Source organism: Peromyscus eremicus, chromosome 8a (genome assembly GCF_949786415.1).
Source record: "Peromyscus eremicus chromosome 8a, PerEre_H2_v1, whole genome shotgun sequence".
NCBI classification, from domain to species: domain Eukaryota; kingdom Metazoa; phylum Chordata; class Mammalia; order Rodentia; family Cricetidae; genus Peromyscus; species Peromyscus eremicus.
The window spans coordinates 44,464,051-44,489,083 of NC_081423.1; the positions used below are offsets into that span (position 1 = coordinate 44,464,051).

General features: G+C 47.3%; 2 protein-coding genes across 2 annotated transcripts in view; both read right to left on the reverse strand.

The window, feature by feature from the left end:
• The window catches only part of LOC131917182 (multidrug and toxin extrusion protein 2), a 45,421-nt gene extending 30,605 nt beyond the window's left edge, over positions 1-14,816 (reverse strand). The window contains exons 1-7 of the mRNA XM_059270841.1: positions 14,575-14,816; positions 14,396-14,497; positions 7,454-7,522; positions 6,227-6,375; positions 5,623-5,665; positions 1,918-1,962; positions 666-763 (exon numbers count right to left, since the gene is read on the reverse strand). Coding sequence (XP_059126824.1) covers positions 666-763; positions 1,918-1,962; positions 5,623-5,665; positions 6,227-6,375; positions 7,454-7,522; positions 14,396-14,497; positions 14,575-14,727 — 659 coding nt within the window. The 5' untranslated portion in view covers positions 14,728-14,816. The remainder of the gene's footprint in view (positions 1-665; positions 764-1,917; positions 1,963-5,622; positions 5,666-6,226; positions 6,376-7,453; positions 7,523-14,395; positions 14,498-14,574) is intronic.
• Positions 14,817-16,168: 1,352 nt separating this feature from the next.
• LOC131916084 (multidrug and toxin extrusion protein 1) overlaps positions 16,169-25,033 on the reverse strand; it is a 38,471-nt gene continuing 29,606 nt past the window's right edge. The window contains exons 15-17 of the mRNA XM_059269381.1: positions 21,707-21,801; positions 20,953-21,031; positions 16,169-16,600 (exon numbers count right to left, since the gene is read on the reverse strand). Coding sequence (XP_059125364.1) covers positions 16,374-16,600; positions 20,953-21,031; positions 21,707-21,801 — 401 coding nt within the window. The 3' untranslated portion in view covers positions 16,169-16,373. The remainder of the gene's footprint in view (positions 16,601-20,952; positions 21,032-21,706; positions 21,802-25,033) is intronic.

A 25,033-nucleotide genomic window follows, 5' to 3' on the forward strand; every position in this document is an offset into this window, starting at 1 on the left:
ACCTCCCTGTACCCCGCTTTCGTTCAAATTCATAGCCTCTTTTTCTTTAATTGTTATTACATATATGAGTAACATTCATGACCACTAACCAAAGAGCACAGTACCCTGAAGCACACCCCAAATTGTGGGGCTCAGTCTTCATTTGCTGGTGTGACTCTCTCGCCACTTATGCAGGTTAGCTCCGGGCTAGGGCAGCCGAACATCCTCTGGTGTGAGGAAGCGCCATCAGGACACTATTGGGGAACCCCTAACTTTTCTCTTTCTTTATGGGGCCTTTATCTCTTCAAGCTTCCAGAAGGAATTTGGCTCAGCCACCTAAAATCCAGAAGCCCTGAGAGAAGCCCTTCAGGCCTCTGCCTGTCACCCACCTCAGCCTCCAGGTGGCAGCAGCTTGCTTGTTAGGACTAACACCACTTCCACCACAGAAGCCTCCACATAGCTGTCCAAGGCTCCCTGTCCCTCTGTCTAATCTCCACCCTCTCTCTCCCAGCAACAGCTAGCTGCTCCTCTGTGGGCCCACGGGGCCAGCTCTTACCTGCCATGCAGAGCACCAGAGCACAGACAGCTGGGTGCCTGCTTACCTGTCCACGTTCCCTGCTTCACTGGCATATCCCCAGCCCTAGGGCACACAGCAGTCTTTGTTGGATGAATGGGTTTCCACTTACACGACTCCGAGGTCCAAGGCGTACAGCAAGAAGGCATTCATGCCCACGTTGACAACATTTGCTGCGATCCCAACAATAACCTGGGGCATAATGATTCCCTAAAATTCCCAAACAAATAGGAAAAACATTACTATTTTCAAAAGCTAGTCGCCTAGGCTGTCCAGTGAAACCCATAGTTAAATAGGTGGCAGTGGTAAAGCCATACAAGGCTGTAGAAAAGCCAGGAATGAGCAAATGAGCCCCCTCCTTTGAAGGAGCTTCTCACCAAGCCACCCAGAAGCCTGTGGGGGCCGTTCCAAAACCCTGTCCAGTTTCCTCACAGCAACAGGGAAAAGAGGAATTGGTCTCAGGAAGAACACACAGGCTTTAGGGGTGTTGGGACCCAGAGCCCCAATACCCCCAAGAAGAAAACATCTTCTCACATGAACAGCATCCAAAAATACTTGCTTCAAAGCAAGTGTGGAGAAAAATGTCCATCCCTTTGCTCAGCAGTACAAGCTGTTCTGTCCTGTTTTTGTTTTTGAGACAAGGTCTCACTATGTAGTTCTGGCTACTCTTTATGTAGACCAGGTTGGCCTTGAACTCACAGAGCTCCTAGTGTTGGAATTAAAGGCATGCACATTCCTATTGTTTATGCTGTCTACACTTCAGTCCTCAAATAAACACTTTTCACCTTAAACTTCTTCTCCCAGCAATCACACAGAATGGAAGACTGTCGGAGCAGAGCAATTTCCTCTGGCTTAGGGACGAGGCCTTTATGTTTAAAGGCTAGCAAACTGTCTGTAGCTAGCCTGGGACAGGACACTGGCTAAAGTGGGGCCCAGTTTCTGCCCATCCACTTCTGGCCCTCTCCTCCTTCAATCTCCCTTCTGCCTTGTGTGCGGCATGCAGTGTCCTACCCACACTTACAAGTGGAGCTGTAGGTAACCCCAGCCCCTCCCAGTCAGTATCAAAATTGGGGCCAGGTCCCCAGGTCAGCTGCAAAGCCAGCAGCGAGCTGAGAGACTAGGGAAGCCTTAGATATGAAGGCCGCACAGGGACGGCAGGAAAACTAAGAGGAACCAGACAGACGAGTCCACACGACCGCCATCTCTTCTGCACACAAAACCACAGGCGCTTGTGTTCCCAAAGTGCGTGTGTGTCTCAGAAATGAATTACAGGGAAAGGAGGTACAAACTATTACAGAAAATCCCTTTAAAACATTTACTCTATGTTTCCCACAGTAGTGTGCAGTAAAAACACAAATGAATACCTGACTCTGTAAATACCGTGTCTGCAGCTGGAACAGGAACGCTGCCTAGAAGATGAAACAGAAAACACGAGAGCTTACTTTGTTTCTGGTTTTGTTGTTGTTTTACATTTCTGGGGACCAAGCCCAGGACTTGGCCCTCAGCATGTCTGCTGAAAGGCTAGGCCCCAGCTCAGTTTCTTTTGTTTGTTTTGGTTTTTTTTTTTTTTTTTGGTTTTTCTAGACAGGGTTTCTCTGTGTAGCTTTGCGCCTTTCCTGGAACTCACTTGGTAGCCCAGGCTGGCCTCGAACTCACAGAGATCCGCCTGGCTCTGCCTCCCGAGTGCTGGGATTAAAGGCGTGCACCACCACTGCCCGGCCTCAGTTTCTTTTGAATGATAATTTTATGAAATAGTGGATTTCATTATAACATTTTCATACATGTCAAGTTCTGGAGTTGTTGTATTATTATTAAGTTTTGGCCTGTATTCTGGTCAAAAAGAAAACGGGCTTCACTTGGCATTCCCTCCCTGCACATATCACTGCCCTTTGTTCCTATTCCTCAGCCATCACTGTCCTCCCAACCCCTGCTCGTCTTCCTCCCAGAGCTTCATCTTCCGTTTTGATGGCATGTACTCTACAACCATGTCTTGCTCCCTCCTCTCTCTATAGACAGCTTTCTCCCCTCTCAGAGTGCCTTTCCACTTCTGTGTCACACACCCACCCACCATACATACATACATATATATGTATACACACACACACACACACACACACACACACACACACACACACTATACCAAGATGTTTAAATCTACATTCTGCACAAGGAGAAAAGATTCACTATTTGTTTCTCTGAGTCTGGCTTACTCCACTTAATGCAATGGTCTCCTGTTCGACTCATTTTCTTTCCCTTTTTATATTTATTTATCTTTATTATTGTGTGTATATGGTTTACACTCCCACATCCTCACCAGCATTTATTGTCACTAGTCTTCTTGATAAGATCTAGTCTCGCTGGGCTCACATGAAACACCAAGGCAGTGTTCATTTGTATTTCTCTGATAGCTAAAGATAGTGACTACCCTTACTTCTTCCTTTATTCAATCCATTAGCCCATTTTGATTTGGGAGATATTTAAATGTTGGTGTTCTTTGTATAGTCTAAATATTAATCTCATGCGGGATGTATGATGGGCAAGGACTTGCTCCCAGTCTGTATGCTGCCTCTGATGACTGTTTCCTTCGCTATTTGGAGGCTTTTTCGTTCCATGTCGTCCCATTTGTTCAACCTCAGGATTATTTCCTTTGCTGCTGTCTGCCTTCTTAGAGAGCCCCTGTCTGTGCTGGCCTGCAATGTTTTCCTCGTGTGCTCGGTTCCCGTTATACTTAAGGTCTGTGTTCTATCCCAAACTGATTTCAGTGCTGGGTGAGAGATATGGATCTATTTTGATTCTTCTACATGGGAACAGTTGTGTATCTCAGACCACTCATCAGAGAGGCTTTTTTTTCTCCAGTGTGTGTTCTGATACCCTTGCCAAGGATTGGATGGCTTTGCGTGGATTTTTTTTTTTTTCTGGGTCTTCTATGCTATCGTTGTCTACTCTGGTTTTTAGGATATTTTCTTTCTGATTATGTAACATCAAAATCCAGAACACCAGATTCACCCTAAACAAATGCCAGAATGATTTGAAAGATTTACTTCCTAAAGAGCAGAAAAGAGCAGATCCTATGTGGCTGAAGCGAAAGCCCCAGTCTGGACTGTCTGGGGAGGGAGCTACCTGCCCAATCTTTGGCCAGAAGCCTCCCAACTGCAGGTATAAGGCCAGGCTGGACCTCCAGAAGACGGGAAGCTCAGTCCCAGAGCCCTAGTGCAAGGGCTAGGGTGTGAGCATGATCCTCAGGGACAGTGTGTGCAAGGTTCTTCACCCCCGGCTCCCCAGAACCCGTATGGTGGAAGGAGAGAACTGATTCTCACATTTGTCCTCTGACCTCCACACATGTGTCATGGCATGATGAGGAACTCCAACTGGGTCATGGCTGCTTGGGTGATGGGGAGCCTGGAAGCAGCTCAGGGTGTGATCTTCGCCTGCCTTCCCACCCCTCCTACTTGTCACAGTGCTGTTCCCGACTCCTTATTCCATTGCTCCTCTTCAAAACAAAAAGAAAAACAAAACAAAAACCTGTCTTCTATGTAGCTCAAACTGGCTCAAAATGTTCTCCCCTTTCACCTCAGCCTTCTCAATACAGACAGGGTCACAGACGGTGCCACCCTGTCCAGGAGTTCCATGGTTACTGTTTGATTGCATCAGAATACTCCATTCCCTCTTCGAAGGAATGCAGTTAGGAAACAGCTCAATGCTTGTTGCGCTGCATGGTCTAAACACTGCGTCATGCTCCTTGAAGAATGAAAACTGCTCTCAGGGGGTTGCTTCTCAGGACTCAGTGTCTGGCACCGCCTCACCACAGAGACTGAGACCCTGCAGGAGGAAGTCTGAGAGGGCACCTGGTGGGGTTTCTGAGTCTCGGAGGACAATAGGCATTTAGATTCTTGCTAAACTTATTTTTTTTTCCTTCAAGAAAAATGCTGTAACAACATTGATGACTGCTTTCGTCCTGGAACTACTAAGTATGCTTTAGTACTGCTTGTGGTTAAACTATAATGCAATTATAGAGTATATAAGGTGTAGCCTGTTTTCAATAAATGGGCAGTCATCCTGATTCACCCTCAGATCATGTCAATCTCTTTTCCTCGCCGACTCCACACCTCCTCTTTGTACCTGAACCCCACTGGAGCAAAATAAATAAAATGTAATTAAAGAAAACATAAGAGGGAAATGTTTCTTTTCTTTTCTTTTTCCTTTCGGTTTTTCAAGACAGAATTTCTCCGTGTAGTGCTGTTTGTCCTGGAACTTGCTCTGTAGACCAGGCTGGCCTCAAACTCACAGAGATCCTCCTGATCTGCCTCTTGAGTGCTGGGATTAAAGGCATGCTCCACCACTGTCGCCCAGTGGAAAGGGTTCATTTTGGCTCAGAGTTCAAGGACACAGTCCACCATGGCAGGAAGTTCGTGGTGGCAGGAGCTTGAGGCAGCTGGTCATGTTGCCTCCACAGTCAAGAAGCAGGAGAGATGAATTCTTGTACTCAGCTAGCTTTCTCCTTTTGTGCAGTCCAAGGACCCAGCCAAGGAATGGTGCCACCGGTAGTGGACATGCCTTTCAAATCAACCTCATAAAGATAATCCTCCAAAGGCATTCCTGAAACTGGTCTCCCTAGCAATTCCAGATCTCATCAAGTTGATGGCTGAGATTAACCATCACACATTTTGGAATTAGCTTCAGTGGCCATCAATGGACAAACAGATAAAGAAAATGTGGCCTACGTAAGACAATGGAATACTATCCTGCCGTTAACACTGAAATCATGTCCTCTTTAGGAAACTGAACGGAACTTGTGCTCCTCGTTTAGGTGAAAAGCCCAACTCAGAAGGACAATTATTACCTATTTTCTCTCATATGTGGAACTGAGAAGGAGGGGTTAGAACAGGGGAAGTTGAGTAGGATCCCGGGAACCAGGGGACGGTAGAAGAAGGAAAGAGGGGAATAGGTCTGATCAAAGTGCATTATATACATGTATGCAAATGCCTCGATGGAGATCATTACTTCATATCATTGTTATTAGTATTTCCATGATTATACACTAACAAAGAAACAGCAGCTGTGAAACTTACAGGAAGAGCAGGGATGCAAATCATCACATAGACCTGGGCTATCCTGGAACAAGAAGACAGCTTTCAGCCAATAGTGAAGTGCTTTCTGGTCACCCTCCCTTCAGGTCCAGCTCGGGGGTACCTTCTAAAAGTTAAAACTAAACACCTATTGGTAAGACAATGAGTCAAAGCACCAGCAGTAGCCAAAGACTGCTAAGTGGTCCCTTAAGTTGGGGAAGGGACAGCAGACACTTTTCAGTGGCGAGTGATGAGGGGGGACGGCTGACAGGGAAACTTGCTACAAGTTGAGCACAATGTGATGCAGAAACCTCTGGAAAGAGCCAACCCAAGAACAGAGACTCCACTAGACTGTTAAGTTTTATAAAACCCAACCCTAAACACCACAGTGAAGACGACTGTGCATCGGACTGCCTGTGGGAGAAAACTGTGATGGACACAAAAGAGACAGCCCGGTGCATCGGTGTGTGCTGCCTTGGCCCTGTGTCAGCCATTCTGTGGTCATAGTCACAGCTTCTGGTCCCAAATGCTCACATCCAGCAAGATGAGAATCAGCTGGGAATGTCTGCCACCTACTGCTGACCCGGGACTCTGATCCGGGGCTCACCTGGCGACTTCCGGGTCCTGCCGCAGGAGCAGGAGCAGGTGCTCCGTGTTGAGGAAGATGGCCCAGCACGGGAAACAGCAGAGCAGCAAGATGAGGATGCCCCTTTGCAGTATGACCCCCACGCGCTTCAGGTTCCTGCCTCCAAAAGACTTGGAAAAACAGTGTTTCAGAAACATGGGGACCAAGGCCCCCCACTTCCAGCAGGCCCAGCGGCTCTGGCAGCCATGTTCCCTGTAACACTGCCCAGGAGGCGGGGCAGGAGGAAGGCGATGAGCGAGGTGGGGGAGATGGCTGCCAGGTCCCAGACAGCCAACTGCTACTGTGGCATTGTATGTGTTTTAGGACAACTGTTCCCCGCTCTTGGGAACTGGGGCTGTTCACATGGAGCATAAAGGAGCAGAATGAAGCTTTAGGAAGGGGGTAGGCACAGCACAGGGGTGTAGAGGAAGAAGGACACCCACTGCCCTGATAGTTAAAGGATGGCTTGTGTTCGCTTGACGATTTTATTGAAGAAGCTCCAAGGAGACCCAGCAAAGGCTAAGCCCAGTGGGACTGGCAGTGATGGAAAGGGCATTGATGGGGACGGAGCCCAGTGCAGAGTGAGGACCTGGAGTGCGAAGGCCACTTTTAAGAGGGGAGCTCGGAGCAAGGGACAAGGAAAGCACAGCCCGTGTGCAGACCAGGCCCGGAATGCAGAATTGTCTGCCAAACACAATGGGACCCATTCATCTGCCTGTGCTCCTGCACCAGGACCAGGCCAAACCCAACCAACAAAAGTGGAGTCCCTTTGCTAAATGATACACACACACCAAAAATTTAAGGAGGCAGAAAGATACCAAACAGACTGTTTTCCCTGCAAACAGAGGTCCCAGCCTAATAAGTCAGGCTAATAAGTTCCTCGGCTTTAAACTGTTGGATAAAAGAAAAAAAAAATCACCCAAAGGAACCTGGTGCCACCCAGGTCCTGTTTGTTTTCCTACTGTACCTTTCCTTGTCCCCACCTCACAAAGCCCACTCACTGCTGTGCCGTCAGCATGAGCTGTAGCCTTCTTGTCCCCTAGCAGAGTCACAAATGAAGCCTCATGACAGTCACTCAGAGTTAGCTGAGCGTTGGTCACGTGATTTAGTAACGCTAGCTATGCTGTCCATACATAAAGGGCTGCCAAACCACAGTGTGTGGTTCCCTAGGCAACTGCCAAGAACCCATGTGGGCAACGAGGTTCTCACCTGAGACATCAGCGTGTCACAAGCTGAGGCCAAGCCGGTTCCCACTGAAATCCCAGTGACATTCACAACCTGCAAAAAACAAAAACAAAAACAAAAACAAAAACAAACCAGGCCAAGTGCAGCAAGCTACAGCTGCTCAGAGCTGAGGAGCCTCAGCAGCTCATTTTGGTTTTATGAGACAAAATCTCCTTATTTAGCTATCCTGGAACTCTCTGTGTAGACCAGGCTGGCCTTGAACTCACAGAGATCAGCTTGCCTCTGCCTCCTCAGCGTTGGAATTAAAGGCATGTGCCACCTACCTTGCCCAGCTGTTTTTATTTGGTTGGTTTTTGTTTGTTTATTTATTTATTTATTTTTGTTCTTGTCCCAGGGTCTCACTATGTAGCTCTCTCTGTCCTGGAGCTCATTACGTAGACCAGATTGGTCTCGAACTCACAGAGATCTGCCTGCTTCTGCCTCCCTAGTGCTGGGATTAAAGGCCTGAGCCACTGCGCCCAACTCAGCAGCTCATTTTCAAAGAACATGCATGCCCACACAAATGCCCAGGCTCCTGTGGTTCAGATGGCCGCATGGATTCTTGAGGATTACCAAACAAAAACGCCTTTTCTAACCTATGGCCACAGCCACCTTAGGTCAACCAGGGGAGCTTAAAGCCTTTTCACTTTTTTTTTTTTTGAGACAGGGTTTCTCTATATAGCCATGGTGGGCTTGGAACTCGCTTTGTAGACCAGGCTAGCCTCGAACTCACAGAAATTGTCTCTTACTAACAAGTGCTAGGATTAAAGGCGAGTGTTACCGCATCCAGCAAGCCTAGATTTTCTTTTCTTTTTTTTTTTTTTTTTTTTTTGGTTTTTCGAGACAGGGTTTCTCTGTGTAGCTTTGTGCCTTTCCTGGAACTCACTTGATAGCCCAGGCTGGCCTCGAACTCACAGAGATCCGCCTGGCTCTGCCTCCCGAGTGCTGGGATTAAAGGCGTGCGCCACCAACGCCCAGCCTAGATTTTCTTGATATAGCATGCAAGAGCTTCTGCTTTAGCAAGGAAAGCCAGGCACTGTGACGAGTCCTGTGGTCCCAACACCTCGCAGGACTGAGGCAGAAGAGTCACCAGAGCCCAAGGAGTTCATGACCAGTCTCAGTACCAGAGCCAAAACCCACCTTCAAAACCAAAAAAAAAAAAAAAAAAAAAAAAAAAATCAAATAAACACAAAGGCTTTGCTATCGTCTAAGGCCGTGTACCTCGTCTGCCAGAGGATATGCATTCAAAAGAAACGGGTTAGGGTATCACAGAGAGAGAGAGAGAGAGAGGGAGGGAGGGAGGGAGGGAGGGAGGGAGGGAGGGAGGGAGGAGGAGGAGGAGGAGGAGGAGGAGGAGGAGGAAGAAGAAGAAGAAGAAGAAGAAGAAGAAGAAGAAGAAGAAGAAGAAGAAGAAGAAGAAGAAGAAGAAGAAGAAATGTATTTAAAAAGCCAGGCTTGGCAGAGAGCTCAGTGGTAATAGTACTTGCTATGCAGGTGTGAGAACTGGGTCTGGTTCCACAGAACCCCTTAAAAACTGCATGCACATATAGCTCCAGGACTTGGTTTTGGGGGAGAGGTGGGGTGTGCTGTGGAGACAAGCAGACCCTGGAGCTCGCCAACCCTCCAGCCCAGCTCTAGTTTTGATAAAAGATTCTGCCTCAAAGGAGTGAGGTGGAGAGGGAGAGAGCAAGACACCCACCTTCTCCTCTGGACTCCAAATGTATGGGCAGGGGTACTGTACCTGCAAAGACATTCACACGCGCATGCGTGCACACACAGACACACACACACACACACACACACACACACACGCACACGCACGCACACGCACGCACATAACACCCAGTGTTTACTGAACATACACTATGTGCCAGGCTCTTCACGTATATGGTGTTAGGACCAGGCACTGTTCTAAGTCACATGTATATAGGGTTATAGTTTCCCATTTTAGGAGGTGGCCTGGGTGACAGAAAACTTATTATATTTACCTAGGTTACTCGCTGTGACCTGAAGCTGGGAGGTCTGGCTACATGTCTAAGGTTTTAGTAGTCTGGTAAGGATTGGGCTTATACCACACGCTCAAGCAGATCTCATCCACTCCCCAACTACCCAGAGAGTAGCTCATAGGTTGAGGGATAGGGCAAAGTGTGTTCTTGTCCAGGCCAGCAAAGGAGAGGGAAAGTGCAGTGAACTTCTTCATCCTGGGTCTCACAAGTAGCAGCTGATGTTAACTCCAGGTAAATTAACTGCTTTACTTACCAAGATTCTGACCCAGTGTTTTGGCTAATGAAATGTGGTCCCCAATGGTGTATGAGCTGAAAGTCTGGTCCTTTGTATGGTGTAATTGGGAGGTAGTGAGGTCTTCAAGAAATGACATTTAGTGGGGGGTGATTAAGTCTCTGGGATGGCAGCCTCGGCTGGGGCTAGTAAGTTCTCACAGAGGGCAGAAGATGCAGTTCAGTGGGAAAGTGCTATCCTAGAGTGAGAATCCAGCGCTGCATGAGCTGGGCATGGTGGCAGCACGTGCCTGTAACCCCAGTCCTGGAGAGGTGGAGGCAGGAGGGACAGAGGCTGGGGGCTACCCTTTACTACACAGCGAGTTTGAGGTCAGGCTGGGCTTCATGAGACCATCTCAAAAACTAAAGTTCTCCTGGGACCTAATTTGTTCCTGGGAGAATGAATTGTAAGGAGAGAGAGTCAGATGCCAAACTCGCTCTACTTCCTGCCTTACTATGTGACTGCTTGCTCCTCTCATAAGCCACGATGCCATCCACATGCAATGATGAGGCCCCCACCAGAGCTCAGCAGAAGTTGGTGCCAGGCTCCTAAATGTCCTGAAGTGTGAGCTAAAGAAACCTTTCTCTATAAAGTGCCCAATGCTTTGAGATGGTAGGAAGGGACCGAGATACCTGGGAGTCTACAACTCCTAGCCCCAAGAGATCACTAGCAGGCCACATGTGGAGTGTCCTAAAATTACTCGACCAGACATGAAATCCAGGCACAGTGAGGACCCAGATGTGAGGTACATACTTCTACTGAACCAATCAAGGAAAAGAAAAGGGGGAGGTATCTCACTTGATAAAAAGTTTTGGTTTTGGAGGGGCTTTTTTTTTTTGACACAGGTTTTCTCTGTGTAATCTTGGTGCCTGTCCTGGATCTTGCTCTGTAGACCAGGCTGGCCTCAAACTCACAGAGATCCGCCTGCTTCTGTCTCCCAAGTGCTGGGATTAAAGGCGTGCGCCACCACCGCCAGGCTAAAAGTTTTGTTTTTTGTTTTTGTTTTTTTTTTTAAAGTCACACATGAGAGTTTCTTTGTTCTGCTGTGTTTGGTTGTTGTTGTTGTTGTTGATGATGATGATGATGATGATGATGATGCTGTTGCACACTAGCTGCCTTTGGCTGGCTTAGAATGCCAGTCATCCTCTATAGCCCAACGTTTGTTCAAATTTCTACCAGACTGAGCTCTCTCTTACCATGGACAACATTCTAACAAAAGACAAGACAAAAATTAGTAGGCCTGTAATTCTGACTGAGGCAAGAATATTGAGAGTTCAAGGCCAGCCTGGGTTACTGAGCAAGACCCTGTCTCAAAAACAAAATTTATAAAACTTAACATATCTAATCATGGTGCCATCAAGTCCACTGTCTTCCCAAAAGTTAGTTACAAGTTAACATCCATTAAAAGCAACCTATTTCCTTGACCCAATTACAAAGGCTGACAGTGGCTCTCTCTATTCAGGACCTTATCTGCAGAAAGCCCTGCCTGTGGAACACACCAGCCTTCCCACATACCACCACCAAGCCTCCCATCTCCCTGTGGGTTCCATTTATTCCTGTTGTTTTTACATCAAAAATTCTAGAGGCATAAATGGGAAAAGGAAAGGAAATTGCCAAAACAAACAAAAAAACAAACAAAACCAGCACACACACACACACACACACACACAATTTTAATTCGGTTTTTCTCCAAAAAGACATATCTTAAAATGATTTTAATGTAAGAAAGAAAAGAACGAAAGCCTCATGGTGTGATGCAGTTATGATTTTGAGGGTTGGAATCCTCACCAAAGTGCAGGACGGAAAAGCCCAGCCAGAGAGGCTGATGGACAAAGAAAAAGACAAGGAGATGCCAGGTGAGCTCAGGCAGGCCAGCACAGCCCTGTGACTCCAAAACATCTGATTGACCCAGATCTGTGGCAAGACTCAAGCTTCACAAAATAAGGTGCTCACTCCTCCCCAACTTGAGAGAAAAATGCAAAAGCAGCAAACACCAGTACCAAACAGCCTTCCTGGGGGACACCGGAAAGGGCTCTGGCTTCAGAATGAAGGAGAGAGTCGCAGCCTCGGGAAGCAGAAAGACTGAAGCCTTCACAGGAGAGTACTACGGGAAGCAGAAGAAATGCAGAGAGGCTCTAAGGCACGTGGGCTGCCGATGGACAGAGAGGGACTAAGGTGAGGGGCATGATGCAAATGTAAGGCTCAGAGTTTTGTCCTCACCACTACCAAGACAAAATAGAAACCCCCAGCATTGCCTGGGAGATGCGGCTGCAGCATGGTCTGATTTGGTTTCACCTCTGGTCTCCTGCTGGTCCACCTGGTAAACCACCACAAGAACTGGAAGCCCATGTCAAGGATGGAGATACTGACTTGAGAGACACAGACAAGCGACATTTAAAACAGAAAGAGGAGGGCTGGGGGTATTATCTTTGCAGTAGAGTGCTTGCCTGGCATGTGCAAGGTCCCGGGTTCAACTGGTCACTGTGGCATTAGTTAATAATTAATTTAAATGAAATAAAAAGGGAGAAAGCAGATGAAATAAAAAGAAAGAAGAATGCAGCTATCAGAGGCCATAGCCAAGCCGAGGGTGAGGAGAAAACACTGCGGGCAGTTCCTAGGGGTGACAGCCTGAAGGATGGCCAGATGGGGGGTGACATGGTGGTGAGCACAAAGGTGAACACTCCGGACAACCGTGGGCAGAGTCCAGTGATGTCTTAGTCAGGGTTTCTAGGGCTGCCTTGAAACACCGTGACCAAAGAGCAAGTTGGGGAGGAAAGGGTTTATTTGGCTTACACTTCAGCATTGCTGTTCATCACTGAAGGAAGTCAGGACAGGAACTCAAACAGGGCAGGATCCTGGAGGCAGGAGCTGATGCCGAGCCATGGAGGGGAACTGCTTACTGGCTGGCTTCCTCTGGCTTGCTCAGCGCACCTTCTTACAGAACTCAGGACCAGCAGCCCAGGGATGGCACCATTGACCATGGGCTGGGCCCTCCCCCATTGATCACCAAATGAGAAAAGGCCTTACAGCTGGATTTCAAGGAGGCATTTCCTCAGCTGAGGCTCCTTCCTCTGATGACTCTAGCTTGTGTCAAGTTGACACACAAAACCAGCCAGTTGGGGTGAATTGGCAGAGTCTGTGGGAGAGTGGAGAGCAGACGGCAGCAGGTGAGGCTGAGTGTAGACTCTGGCAAAGAGAGAAGGGGAAGAGAAGCCAGAGGTAGTGGGATATGTTCATAGAAAACCCTTGGTGTGTTCACAAAGAGTGGGGATGAGCAAAGAGGAGGGGCTTGGAGGAGAAAGAAAGATCCCAGAGTGTGGTGGATGGGGAGTGCTGGATCGGGTGCCCAAAGGACCAGCTATGTGAAATGGGAGGTGAGAGGAAGGAGGGGAGGGGAGGGTGAACTGCCTGTTTAGTGTTGGGGCAGGAACCCAGCAGGGCCACAGGAGCTGTAGAAGGTTGGGGCATCCTGGTGTAAGGACTCCCTGGGTCAAGAGCAAGCAGGATGGGGTGAGGACCTGACAGAGCTGGAGGTCTACATGCTGAGGAGAGCCTAGAAACATGAAGCCAAGCATTTGTTCCTACTGTAAGGAGACTGCAGGAGAGGCAGGGGCCCTAGAAATCAGTGAGGGGGATGAGAGGAGTCAAGCCACACCCCCAAAGATGACAGCAAAAGGCGAGAGAGAAGAGAGGGTCCCAGGGGCTGAGGTGGCTGACTGGATTTGAGGAAAAGCACAGAATGGGATGGGATGCCCAAAAGGGAGCTTCCTGGCTGGGACACCAGGGTTAGGAAAACACCAGGTCTCTAACGGCCATCCTGTCAACACATTCACCACCCTAGGTGACCAGGACACTGTGGACAGTGCCCAATACTATGCAGTGGCCAAGCTCATCTTCCCTGGAGAAGACATTGAGACACACACACGAGAGAGAGAGAGAGAGAGAGAGAGAGAGAGAGAGAGAGAGAGAGAGAGAGAGAGAGAGAGAGAGGATTGTTTCTGCCAATACAGTAATAGGCCTATAAATTGAGACTCTTCATAACCAGGTACTCTACCATGATGCTGACAGAGAAACTGCAGGCCCCCATTGTCGAACAGGGCATTCCGACATCCTAGGGGGGTAGAAGGGACATTTTCTGAAATAGAGGAGGACCCAGTAGTCATCACCTCACCTGGAGGAGGAGGAGTTTTTTTCATGTTTGAAGGTGCGGATCAAACGCTATCACAGACGCTCTCCCCTACCGTACTAGACAGAGAAAGGCTTCTAAGGACGGGTGATCGTAAGGAAGACACATTACAAGAGAATGTGCAATCTTAATGAGCTGTGTAACTAACAGCTTTGGTGGTTTGGTTTCAGAAGACAGAGACGAGTAGTTCGTTTAAGGTAGCCTTGCACCAGGCCTCTGTTTGGGACATTCCTTCCACAGTGCCCGTGAGATCTGCTCAGCACTCACTCTCTTCCCAAATCCGAAGTAGAGGTGGGTCAGACCCAGTCCCTGCACTTCTGAGGCTCGGGGCTGGGGGTGTGCTGAGCACACCCACGGCCCCGAGTTCGTCTCCAGCAAATAAATAAAGACACAAATAAAAACACGTTAAAGCTTTACTCCCGAGGCTTTACCACGCCATCAGCCGAAACCAAGTTAACACCTACGGAGACAGCGAGTGTCACGGCGTCCAGCTCGATTTTGCCCAGGTGTCCGCAGAAGATGGAACTGACAATGCTGATGAGAAAGATCATCAGCTGCGCCAAGAACTGCAAGGAGCAGAAAGGCGGTCACCCTCGGCCTTCCTGCGACCCGCCTGGCGCCCGCAGCTCCGAGTCCTACTCACCACCGGGCCCGCGAGCGCCACCAGCGCGGCTGCCTCCCGCAGCATACCAGGGGACAGCGCTCCCCGCAGGCCGCCAGGGATGCGCCACTGCGGGGCGTCGGGTGGCTCTGGAAGCCGGATGGCCGCGCCCAGGCTGTCCTCGGCGAGCTCCATGGTGCAGGCTCCGATGCAGGCGGGAACGGCACGTGGACCGGAGGGCGGAGTGGCCCACTGCCGGGCGCGGGCAGCCGCGCGGGACCCGCCCCACGGGCCACCCCACCCCACCCCGGGCGCCGCGTCCAAGTCCAACCGTCACCGAGCGCAGAGCGCGCGCGGGACAAGCCTCGATCTGGGTGGCCGGAAAATGTCACCTTATGTACCCAGCAAGAATGACTCCCTGAGGGAGGCTTTAGGGGGTCCTAACCAAACCCAACCGATAGAGGGCTGTGGGTGTAGCTCAGTGAGGAATGCTTGCCTGTAGTGGATGAGTTCCAGCCCCAACCACCAAAAGGAAAACAAAGTAAATTGAACCGGTTTCACTCACAGTAGCTGAATTTCCTAATTGTGTTCATTTTCTGTTCTTTGAAAGCTTGCTGAGTTATCAGTGTGTACATAACCCTTTAAGGGACTAAGAGTTGGGCTTCGTCTTAATGCCTTTATTAAACTTTGTCCTCCGGCCACCACCAGGAATTGTCACTCATGTTTGGGTCTTCACCGCTTCACAGCTCCAGAGACCTTCCCTGCCTGCACCCCCACAGGAGATCTGAGCTCCCTCTGATGATTAATAAATGATGTTTGCTCACAGAATAATAATCTACAGAGACATTAAAATAACGGAGAGACATAAAATGTATTTAATAGGAGTCACACAATAAGACTATAGAAGCAGTTCAGATACAGGTTTCTATCTTAGAAAACAAGGCACAAGAAATAGGAAGTCCACACCTGAATATAGTCAGTACACAGCAGTCCATGTTTGACCGGGGTGGATGAATTAATATTCCAACATCATCTTCCCCATATTGTCTTAGACCACAATATGATGTTTACCTTATTCCTTATTAGAAAAAAATTTTGAATTCTCAGTTCATAAAACCCATGAGCACAGTTGAATTCTGTTAGCTAAAATGACTGCCAGGCCTATGAATTGTCTGTAAGTTCAAAGCTGCATGTGGTCCCAGACTTACAGTCATTCACTTTCCAGGGCTCTCAACTTTACATTGGTACAAGAGTGACATGCATTTAGTAGAGACTATTTTGAACTGGGAGCTTTTCCTGGGTTCACAATGTGTGATACCATCCTTCGGAGATATGGGACAGTGACAGTGAGCTACAGCCCCCAGGGTGGTCCTGCAACCCAGGGGTGAAAAATTAACATTCTAGTTGGTACAGTATTTGGAACAGTGGTGTTTGGTAGGTTAAGTGTATTGCATGCATTGTCCACTCCCAATGCATGTCCTCTCTCTCTCTCTCTCTCTCTCTCTCTCTCTCTCTCTCTCCCTCCCTCCCTCCCTCCCCCCCCCCCGTATGCGTGTGTGTGACTCTCAGTCTTTCTGTCTCTGTCTCTCTATGTCTCTGTGTGTGTATGTGTGTGTGTGTGTGTGTGTGTGAGAGAGAGAGAGAGAGAGAGAGAGAGAGAGAGAGAGAGAGAGAGAGCGAGCTTACTTGTTAGAGGGCCCTGAACACACTAAGCATGCGTTTGTCTGTCACAGCAACACCCCCAGTCCTGATGTAGTATTTTCAGTATGTGTTGGATTGGTCAGGTGTTAATCTCATACACTGAGGAGCACCTGTGTGGCTTGATCTTCGGCTCTTCCACATCACTCAATTCTGACATACACTCTCACTAAGATCCCCCCCACGAAGACGACTACTACCCCCAGGAGCAGGAACCCTCGCCGTAGTGCTAACTGTTTCCCAGACAGTTTACGGCTGTCCTTCGGGTGGACAGGCAAAACTTGTTGCTGGTTCGTCTGCTGGTCCAACTGAGTCTCATCTTTTTTTTCGAGATCCGTCATCATGATTTCCCCATGGCTTTCAGGACTCACTGTGAGGGTAAAAGCACCTTAGTGAGCAGCATGAAAGGATTTTTATTTTCATATGTACAAATGGTGGTTATTATTCATGATTATTGCTAGGAGAGAGTTGATTTGAGAAGCAGTTGTTACGATAGATAAATAAATAAAAGAAACCACTGTTGACGGCTAGGTAAGAGATCTTAGGGCTATGCACCTGCTGCCATCCCTTTGAATGACTATTAATGTCCCTTCAAGTTGTTATGGTTGGTTTCAGATAAGGCCCTGCAGAGAAAACCATAAGGAAGCCATCAGAATTGCCAAGCCACCCTGACCCACTCTCTGGCTGACCTGCCACACACTTTGCCCACTACAACCTCATTATACTGACACTCTGTCCAGAAGTTCCTGCCCACCATTTTGTACATGCAAAGCATGATCTGTGCGTGTTCAGAAGTGTCCCTGCCTTGACCGATGCTACGTCTCTCCCATAGAAATAGGCCTAAATGACTCCAATATCATCTTTTTACTGCCTTTGCCCCAGGAGATACTCACAGGGGACAAATAGGGCACATTTGTGTTTCGTTTTGTAGTAAGAAATAGCGGCATTTTACAACTAACAAGAGTCACACGTTTGCACCCCATTCTCTAGGAAGGAATCCATGAGTGTACTGTAAGCAGCTTACGGGTACGCACTGCTAATGGATTGTTTGTTCAGAGTTAACTGTTAATCTAAATGTCATCCAAACTGGCTCGGAAGAAACGCAAGCTTCAGTGACCTTGGCCAGCCCTCCCCTGCTACGAGTCCCAGAGACAAGGCCAAATACCTGGCCAAGAGGACAAGACAGCACTCTGAAATGATTTATTGCCCCTTGTGGTTTGAATATTTCTTCACTATGTTCCTTTTCCTCCCTTTGGGAACAGTAACGTACATCCTGGTGCCATCGTATGTTGGAAGTATGTGATCTGCTTTTTAATTTTGATCTTACAAGAGATTGTACATAAGAGATTACCATGAGTCCCAGAAGACACTTTGGACTTTTAAACAGGGTTGAGACTGTTATATGGGGACTTTTGAAGTTGGATTAAATGCATTTCTGCATTATGTTATAGCTACAAGCCTATGCGGGCCAGGGAGTGAAATGTGGTAGTTTGAATGAAAATGGTCCCTACAGGCTCATAGAAAGTGAGGCCTTGTTGGAGAAAGTGTGTCACTTTGAGGTTTCACAAGCTCAATCTAGGCCCAGTGGCTGACTCTTCCTTCCTGCTGCCCGAGGATCTAGATGCAGAACTCTCAGCCCCTCTCCAGCACCATGTCTGTCTACACTCTACCATGCTTCCTGCCATGATGATAATGGACTGAACCTCCGAACTGTAAGCCATCCCTCAATTAATGTTTTCCTTTATAAGAGTTGCCGTGGTCATGGTATCTTTCACAGCAATAGAAACCCTAAGACACCTCTGTTCCCTGTTCTCTGTAAATATGTTAGTAAGAGAAGGAGGAGGTAGGCAGGGCTTCCCACATCTTCCAGTATGCTGAATAGAGCACAATTTTAAAAATTCAATTCTTGGTTTCTGTTTATCGTGATAGAAAACCAAATTCCATCCCCAGTACTGCTGAGGGAGGATTTCCAGGACACTCTTGGATCTGATCTCTGAGTTGTGCTTATTGGCTTTGTACTTCATCAAGAAGTGACTCTGGAGCCATCCAAGTAGGGGTGAAGATCTTTTAGAGACACTTGGGCCCCTTCCTTCAGCCATCAGACTAGGACAACAATGGTTCCCAAGACATTGGCATCCCCCCCCCCCCCCGCCGCCCCCGAAATCTCACCAGGCCGATGCCTGGTGCCAGCCAGAGAGGAGCTTGTATCCCACAAAGAGATTACACAGTTCTGACAACTTCTCAGACAATCTCGCAGGAAAGACTATCAGTGACGTGTCGCTGAGGGGCAGGACCACATGTTGACCAGGACTGCACATCTATGCATTCCTTGTGCCCTCTGCTTAAACCTAAACCTCGTGTCAGGACCCTGAAGGGGAAGGGGAAAGAGATGTCACTGGGCCTTTTTATTTGTTCCTCTTTCCAGTGTGGCTACACTGAATAATAAATCCCCTTTCTCTGCCTCCCAGCATTACCTGTTTGCTTAGTTGGCCGATTGAGGACAGGGGCTGAGTCTGGGGTAGGGCTGCCAGGGCCCAGGCTCTGACCCTAACAGTGCCTGTAACAGCCCCACGTTGGGTCTATTGTCTCTGAGTGCCTCTATTCACTCTGCAAACCACTCTGGTCAGCCAGCATGGGGAGCCAGAGAGCTCCCTAGGGTCAGGCTTTTCAGGAGGCTGATATCTGCCTAGTAGGCATTCCAGACATAAAACAAATGGAGGACAGACAAACTAAGACATCAGACTCAAGACATTCACAGAACTGAATATATGGGACTCTCCACCTCCAAGGACCCACTGAGTACCAAGCAAGATAATGACTCACACCAAGACTCAAGTTCCATGGCTTGTGGAATAAGAATACTAACAGGAAAACACACTACAAACTTTCCAAGAGAAAAATAAAGGCAGATTACCTAGCAGCCTAAGAAGAAGATTGGCATTAGCTTTCTTGAAAAGCATGAGGGTATAAAGTGATTGAGTATACTTTATCCGAAATGCTTGGGCATTAGAAGTATTTCATATTCCAGTGGTTTGGATTTTAGAATATTCCAGATTAGAGATTTTCAATCTGTGCTGAGATTGTTACAATGACCTCAGAGACAAGACAAAATAATTTGGAACATCATAACACAGGTTTCACCAGGCATGGTGGTGCACACTGTAATGTCAATTTGGGAAGCAGGAGGGTCAGAACTTCAAGGTCACCCTCACCTAAATGCCAATTCAAGGCTAGCCTAAGCTACATAGATCCTGTCTCAAAGAAACAAAAACAAGCAAAACTTTTAAAATTAGACAATATCAGGTCACATCTACAAAATACTTAGGCTGTGTCTACCAGTTCCTAACGTGCAATCCTCACAGTAACAAGACAGGATAAGTAACGTGATTTCCCGAAGCTGACAAATTAGCCCTTCCTCTCAAGATAATGATTAAATCAGGATAAAATAAATTAACAAGAGTGGAAATGCCAATGTCTTGGGAACCATTGTTGTCCTAGTCTGATGGCTAAAGGAAGGGGCCCAAGTGTCTCTAAAAGATCTTCGCCCCTACCTGGATGGCTCCAGAGTCACTTCTTGATGAAGTACAAAGCCAACAAGTACAACCCGGAGGTAAGATCCAAGAGTGTCCTGGAAATCCTCCCTCAGCAGTGCTAGGGGTGGGATTTGGTTTTCTATCACGATAAACAGAAACCTGTGACAGAGAGCTAACAACACAAAGAAAAGTTCCCAGAGCAAGATCACAAGGAAGCTGGAAACTTGCGGGGTGAGCCAGCCTGGGGACGGGGCTAGCTTTGCTCTGCCAGTCTGTATGTAGGAGCTGTGGCCCGGGGCTGAGCAGCACCTGGTGAGAGTGGGCCTTGCTGAACCCCTGTGTCTGGGCTCGTAGCCCTGATGGGCTGCATGCAGGATTTAAAGATGTCTTTACCTCCTTCAAGTCTCATGGTGTGTGGACTCCCACATCTGCAGACAAAGCTAAACACCGTTTTTCTCCTGTCTAACCTGTATCAGGCACAGAGTGCAGGAAGCTAGAAGGAATTCACTTCTACCTCGCTCACAGGAGTGAAAGGTTAACATTACTAACCTTCCAAGGGACTGGGAATATGGAAGAATTACTAAATTGACAGAAAAAAAAAACAGCCAAATGTAATTGTATTTTCATGATGCAAAAGTCCAAGCAAAAACCTACTTAAAGTGAATGATGCTTAGCCAATCACAGGAACCACATTAAAACAAGCAGGAAAATAGCAGCTTCCAGGACTTGCTCCTCACACAGGAATGCTAAGTATCAGTTATAAGTCTGTGCCCAACATAAAGGACAAGTGTGTGAGGGGATGATCTGCCAGCTCTCCCACTCTCAGCTCAACATGCTCTTGTACACCTAATGAGATGTCCACTGTACACCAGGAATAAGCACAGTTATTGCATGTGGACCAAAAATTTTCAATATACTTTTAAAAAGAAAAGAGATGCCTGTAGAATGCTTGTGGAAGTACCAAGTATTAGCAGAGGGCCTGAGAAGCTTCAACTATGCATAACCGTTTATTAATGTGTGGAATCAAAGTGAACAAGCTTAAGTCAGTTTATCTCAAAGTGAGTGGAACTTGACATTTGTTTCTGAAACTTCAGTGAGAGCTCACAGCAGCTAATCCAGATGTGTCCCACAGATGCCCCTCCAGTCCTGTATAGCCAGGTCTGCCCCAGAGCTGAGAGTTGTAGCATACCTGGGTGAGTTGGCTCCTGAGAGACAGCAGAATTCCCATTCAGGGCCACATTCACCTTCAAATTGGCATGTACTTGAGCCTAGAAAAGTAAGTGAGACTCAAAGTTAAGTCCAAGCGTCAGTAGGTAGCATTGATAAACATGGCCACCTGGTTTAGGAGAAGCTATGTCCCTGAACTGGCATGTGAGATAAAGCATCACTGGATCACTATGGAACTCTCTTCCAAAACCGAACCGGATTCTGAGAGAGAAAGGGGAGCAGGCTAATCTGAGGGGAAGATGGACCAAGGTAGCTAAGCATTTGCCCTTCTTCATCGTCTTACTTCAGCTGCCATTTCTACATCCTATTCTCAGACCTCACATTGACCTGGGAAAGTGAAAAAGAAAGAACCATACAGTGTCTTAGACACACACACACACACACACACACACACACACACACACACACACACAGTACTAGGGCAAACTTGGAGAAAATCTCTCCAGTTCCAATTCTCCTGAAATTGGCTTTTCACAGCAAGAGACTTGAAATGAAATCCTGTTTTTCTATTTCACTGAACAAATGAAGGGGAATGAACAGGACCAGGGTCATGCAGCCCTTCACCTTAAAATCCTACTAAAACAAAACAAACCCAATAATAACAAAAAAAGCATAAAAATAGCATTAAAAAGAACCTCCTAAAATGAAAGAATGCATGCCATATCCGGTCTGGTTTGGCACTTGCAGAGAGACTAGGGCACATTGAGGATGGTTACCTGTTGACAGGCGAGTTTCCAATTGAGCCGAGCAATAAAAACCAGAAAACATAGGGTCTGACAGACACTGCAGATGATGATCCCTGACCACAGACCTGCATGGGGAGATATTTGACAGGTTAGCTCAAGGAGACAATAGCCACACTAAGTCAGCTTCCATGGGCAAGATAGAACCCACAGTGGGCTAGAGACCTCCATCCTGCAGAGGCCCAGCACTCCCCAAGGCCACCTGCTGTGATTCACAATGTCAGAGCAACAGGTCCAGGAAGCTATTTGGGTCCTTTTTGCTTATGGTGATTGGATATTAAAAAATGGGCCAGTTGTAAAGAAATACTTTCTCCAGAAAAAACATTGTTTTGTGCTCCTCAAAAGAGAAGACTAACTTTTTTAGCATAGGTGTATATGTGGCCTACACATGCATGTGTGTGTTTGCATGTGTGTAGACATATTGGGAGGGTGCATGTGTTTGTGTAATTGTGGAGGCTTGAGGTTGATGTCAGGCATCTTCCTTGATTGCTCTCCACTTATATAGTGAGGCAGGGTCTCTCTCTACCTTATATAGTGAGGCAGGGTCTCTCTCCACCTTATATAATGAGCAGGGTCTCTCTCCACCTTATATAGTGAGGCAGGGTCTCTCTCTACCTTATATAGTGAGGCAGGGTCTCTCTCTACCTTATATAGTGAGGCAGGGTCTCTCTCCACCTTATATAATGAGCAGGGTCTCTCTCCACCTTATATAGTGAGGCAGGGTCTCTCTCCACCTTATATATTGAGGCAGGGTCTCTCTCTACCTTATATAGTGAGGCAGGGTCTCTCTCCACCTTATATAGTGAGGCAGGGTCTCTCTCCACCTTATATATTGAGGCAGGGTCTCTCACTGAACCCAGAGCTCACTGTTCTGGCAATCTGACTGTGCAGCTTGCTCTGGGGATTCCCCCACTTTGCCTCCCTACAGTGGTATTACTTGGTTTTACACCCACCCAGCTTTTTACCTGGGCTCTAGGGATCCAAACTCCAGTCTTCATGGTTGTGTGGCAAGTACTTTACCAGCTGAGCTATCTTGTCAACTAAAACTAACATTTTTATGGCCAATAAGTGAGTTTAAATATTTCATTTTTAATTTGGATATTATTCCTAGGAGCCTTTGATTTGAAAATTATTGTATGTTACTGTCAGCTAAAAATTAGCAAAACAGAATATTAAACCTCTCATTAAAAACATCCCTGGAAGGAAGAATGACATCATTATAATCTCAAAAAAATTTTAAAATATAATTTAAAAATCCCTAAAGCTTATGTATGTATATTCTTGATGTCTAAAAGGGAAACAAACTGCCAGGGATGGAACCTAGGCATGCCTGGCATGCACTCTCTACTGAGCTGCACCCTCATTGGCAGAGACTATCTTAGAAATCAATCTCTGTATTCCAAAATTCTACGTGTAAAACCCTGCTCCTACTTTACATGGATATGGAGATGACATGTGGAATAGTAGAGAGGTTAAAGTAGAACCCACCAATCTTTTTTCATTGTTTGTTTTGTTTGAGACAGGGTCTCACTGGTTGGCCTGGTATTCACTCTGTAGACCAGGCTGGCCTCAAACTCACAAAGATCAGCCTGCCTCTGCCTCCCCAGTGCTGGGACTAAAGATGTGTGCCACCACACCTGGCAGAAATCACCAATCTTAAAAATCCCCCAGAGATTTCTGCTCAACCTCCAAACCTAACTTTGTTTGGGCACAAGCTTTGCTTCCAGGGCTGGTTACACTTGGGAAGGACTGGAGAGCACACAGAATGGATCCCCATGTCCTGGTTACACTTGGGAAGGACTGGAGAGCACACAGAGTGGATCCCCATGTCCTGGTGAGTCTATCTAATAAACTTGCATGGGGCGCATGAGGAACCACTGACGATGAGCAGTTTGTCCACAGTGAATGGACAGCAGAAGCAAATTCTGCCAGTCAGGAAGGGCTGAGCACACAAATGGACGCTGACCACAGCACATGAGACTCCAACTCTGCAACCATTACTGCAGCAACCAGCCCATGTAAGGAGACCCTCTGCCTCATGACAGCCCAGGAAGCCCATCTGCTAGAAACTACACCTACAGAGAGCCAGGTTACCACCACTAGGAAGCTAAACAGTGACTGTAAGCAGCAACTGACAATCTCCTCATCTAGACCATACTCAAATATTAAACCTTGACCAATCACACAAGGCCATGTCTCTTCAGCTGCTTTCAATCAGGACACACCTGAGCCATCCTCATCCCCCATGATGCTCTCCACTCCTCCACTTGCCTTTCAACTCTCTGCCAAGACACTGATGGGAGGGCCGATTCCCTTGCCTAACAGGATCCAAATACATAGACTTTGCTAACTGGTCAGATCCACAGAAGGGCTAAGGCTAAACTCTGAGTCGTAGTTCAAAGGCTTATCTTTACTTTACTCTGGTAGATTTAGAGCTCTGCTCCTTGGTGCCAACTGCCCTTGAATCTCATTTATCAGGAGTAATCAATCAGTCTGATCTTCATAGGAGTAAAGTCAGTGACCACCTGTCAGTCCAAGGATAGAGTAAGAAAGGCCTCTGGCTTCCTTCTTCAAATTCCCAGTTCCTACACAGAAACTACAAGCTCATTCCAAAGATTTTTAACAGAAATACCCAGCTAGCTCTAGCTGTAATTTGAGTTAGGAACTTGATTTCCACTAATGTCATAATACCTATTAAAAGATACAGGGTAACTACCAGAATCCTATCCTCTGGGCAGGGCCAGGAATTTTTGTGTTTGAAAACCCTGTGGGAAACTGATAGCCATTCCATTTAATCAGTCTGCATGTGAGAGCCTGCAGCTGAGGTGCTTCTGGGAACCTCGTGTACACACTGCACACCCTAATGGTGGCAACATGAAGGGTGAAACCAATCTGTACTATATACTTGTATCTAAGAGGCCATTGGAAGGACCAAGTACATGCTCACCCACAGCCCTCAGCTCCCCAGGGCCCCTGCCATTTTCCCCAGGAATACTCTGATCTGCTTTTCACACAGCAGATCGGCTTTGTCAATTGAGGTAAGAGGAGCCAAATACAGACCTTGGGACATAGACGTATCTATATTTAAAGTAGATTCCTTTCTAAAATTTTAACTCAGCCAGACATGGGGACACACACCTATAATTCCAGCACTTGGGAGGCTAAGCAGGAAGATCCCACATTCAAGGCCTCCTTGGACTACATAAGAAGACTCTTTCTAAAATAAAAATAAGAGAAGAAAACAACAGAACAAGGTTGGATATAATTGGACATGTTGGTGCATGCCTTGAATCCCTGCAC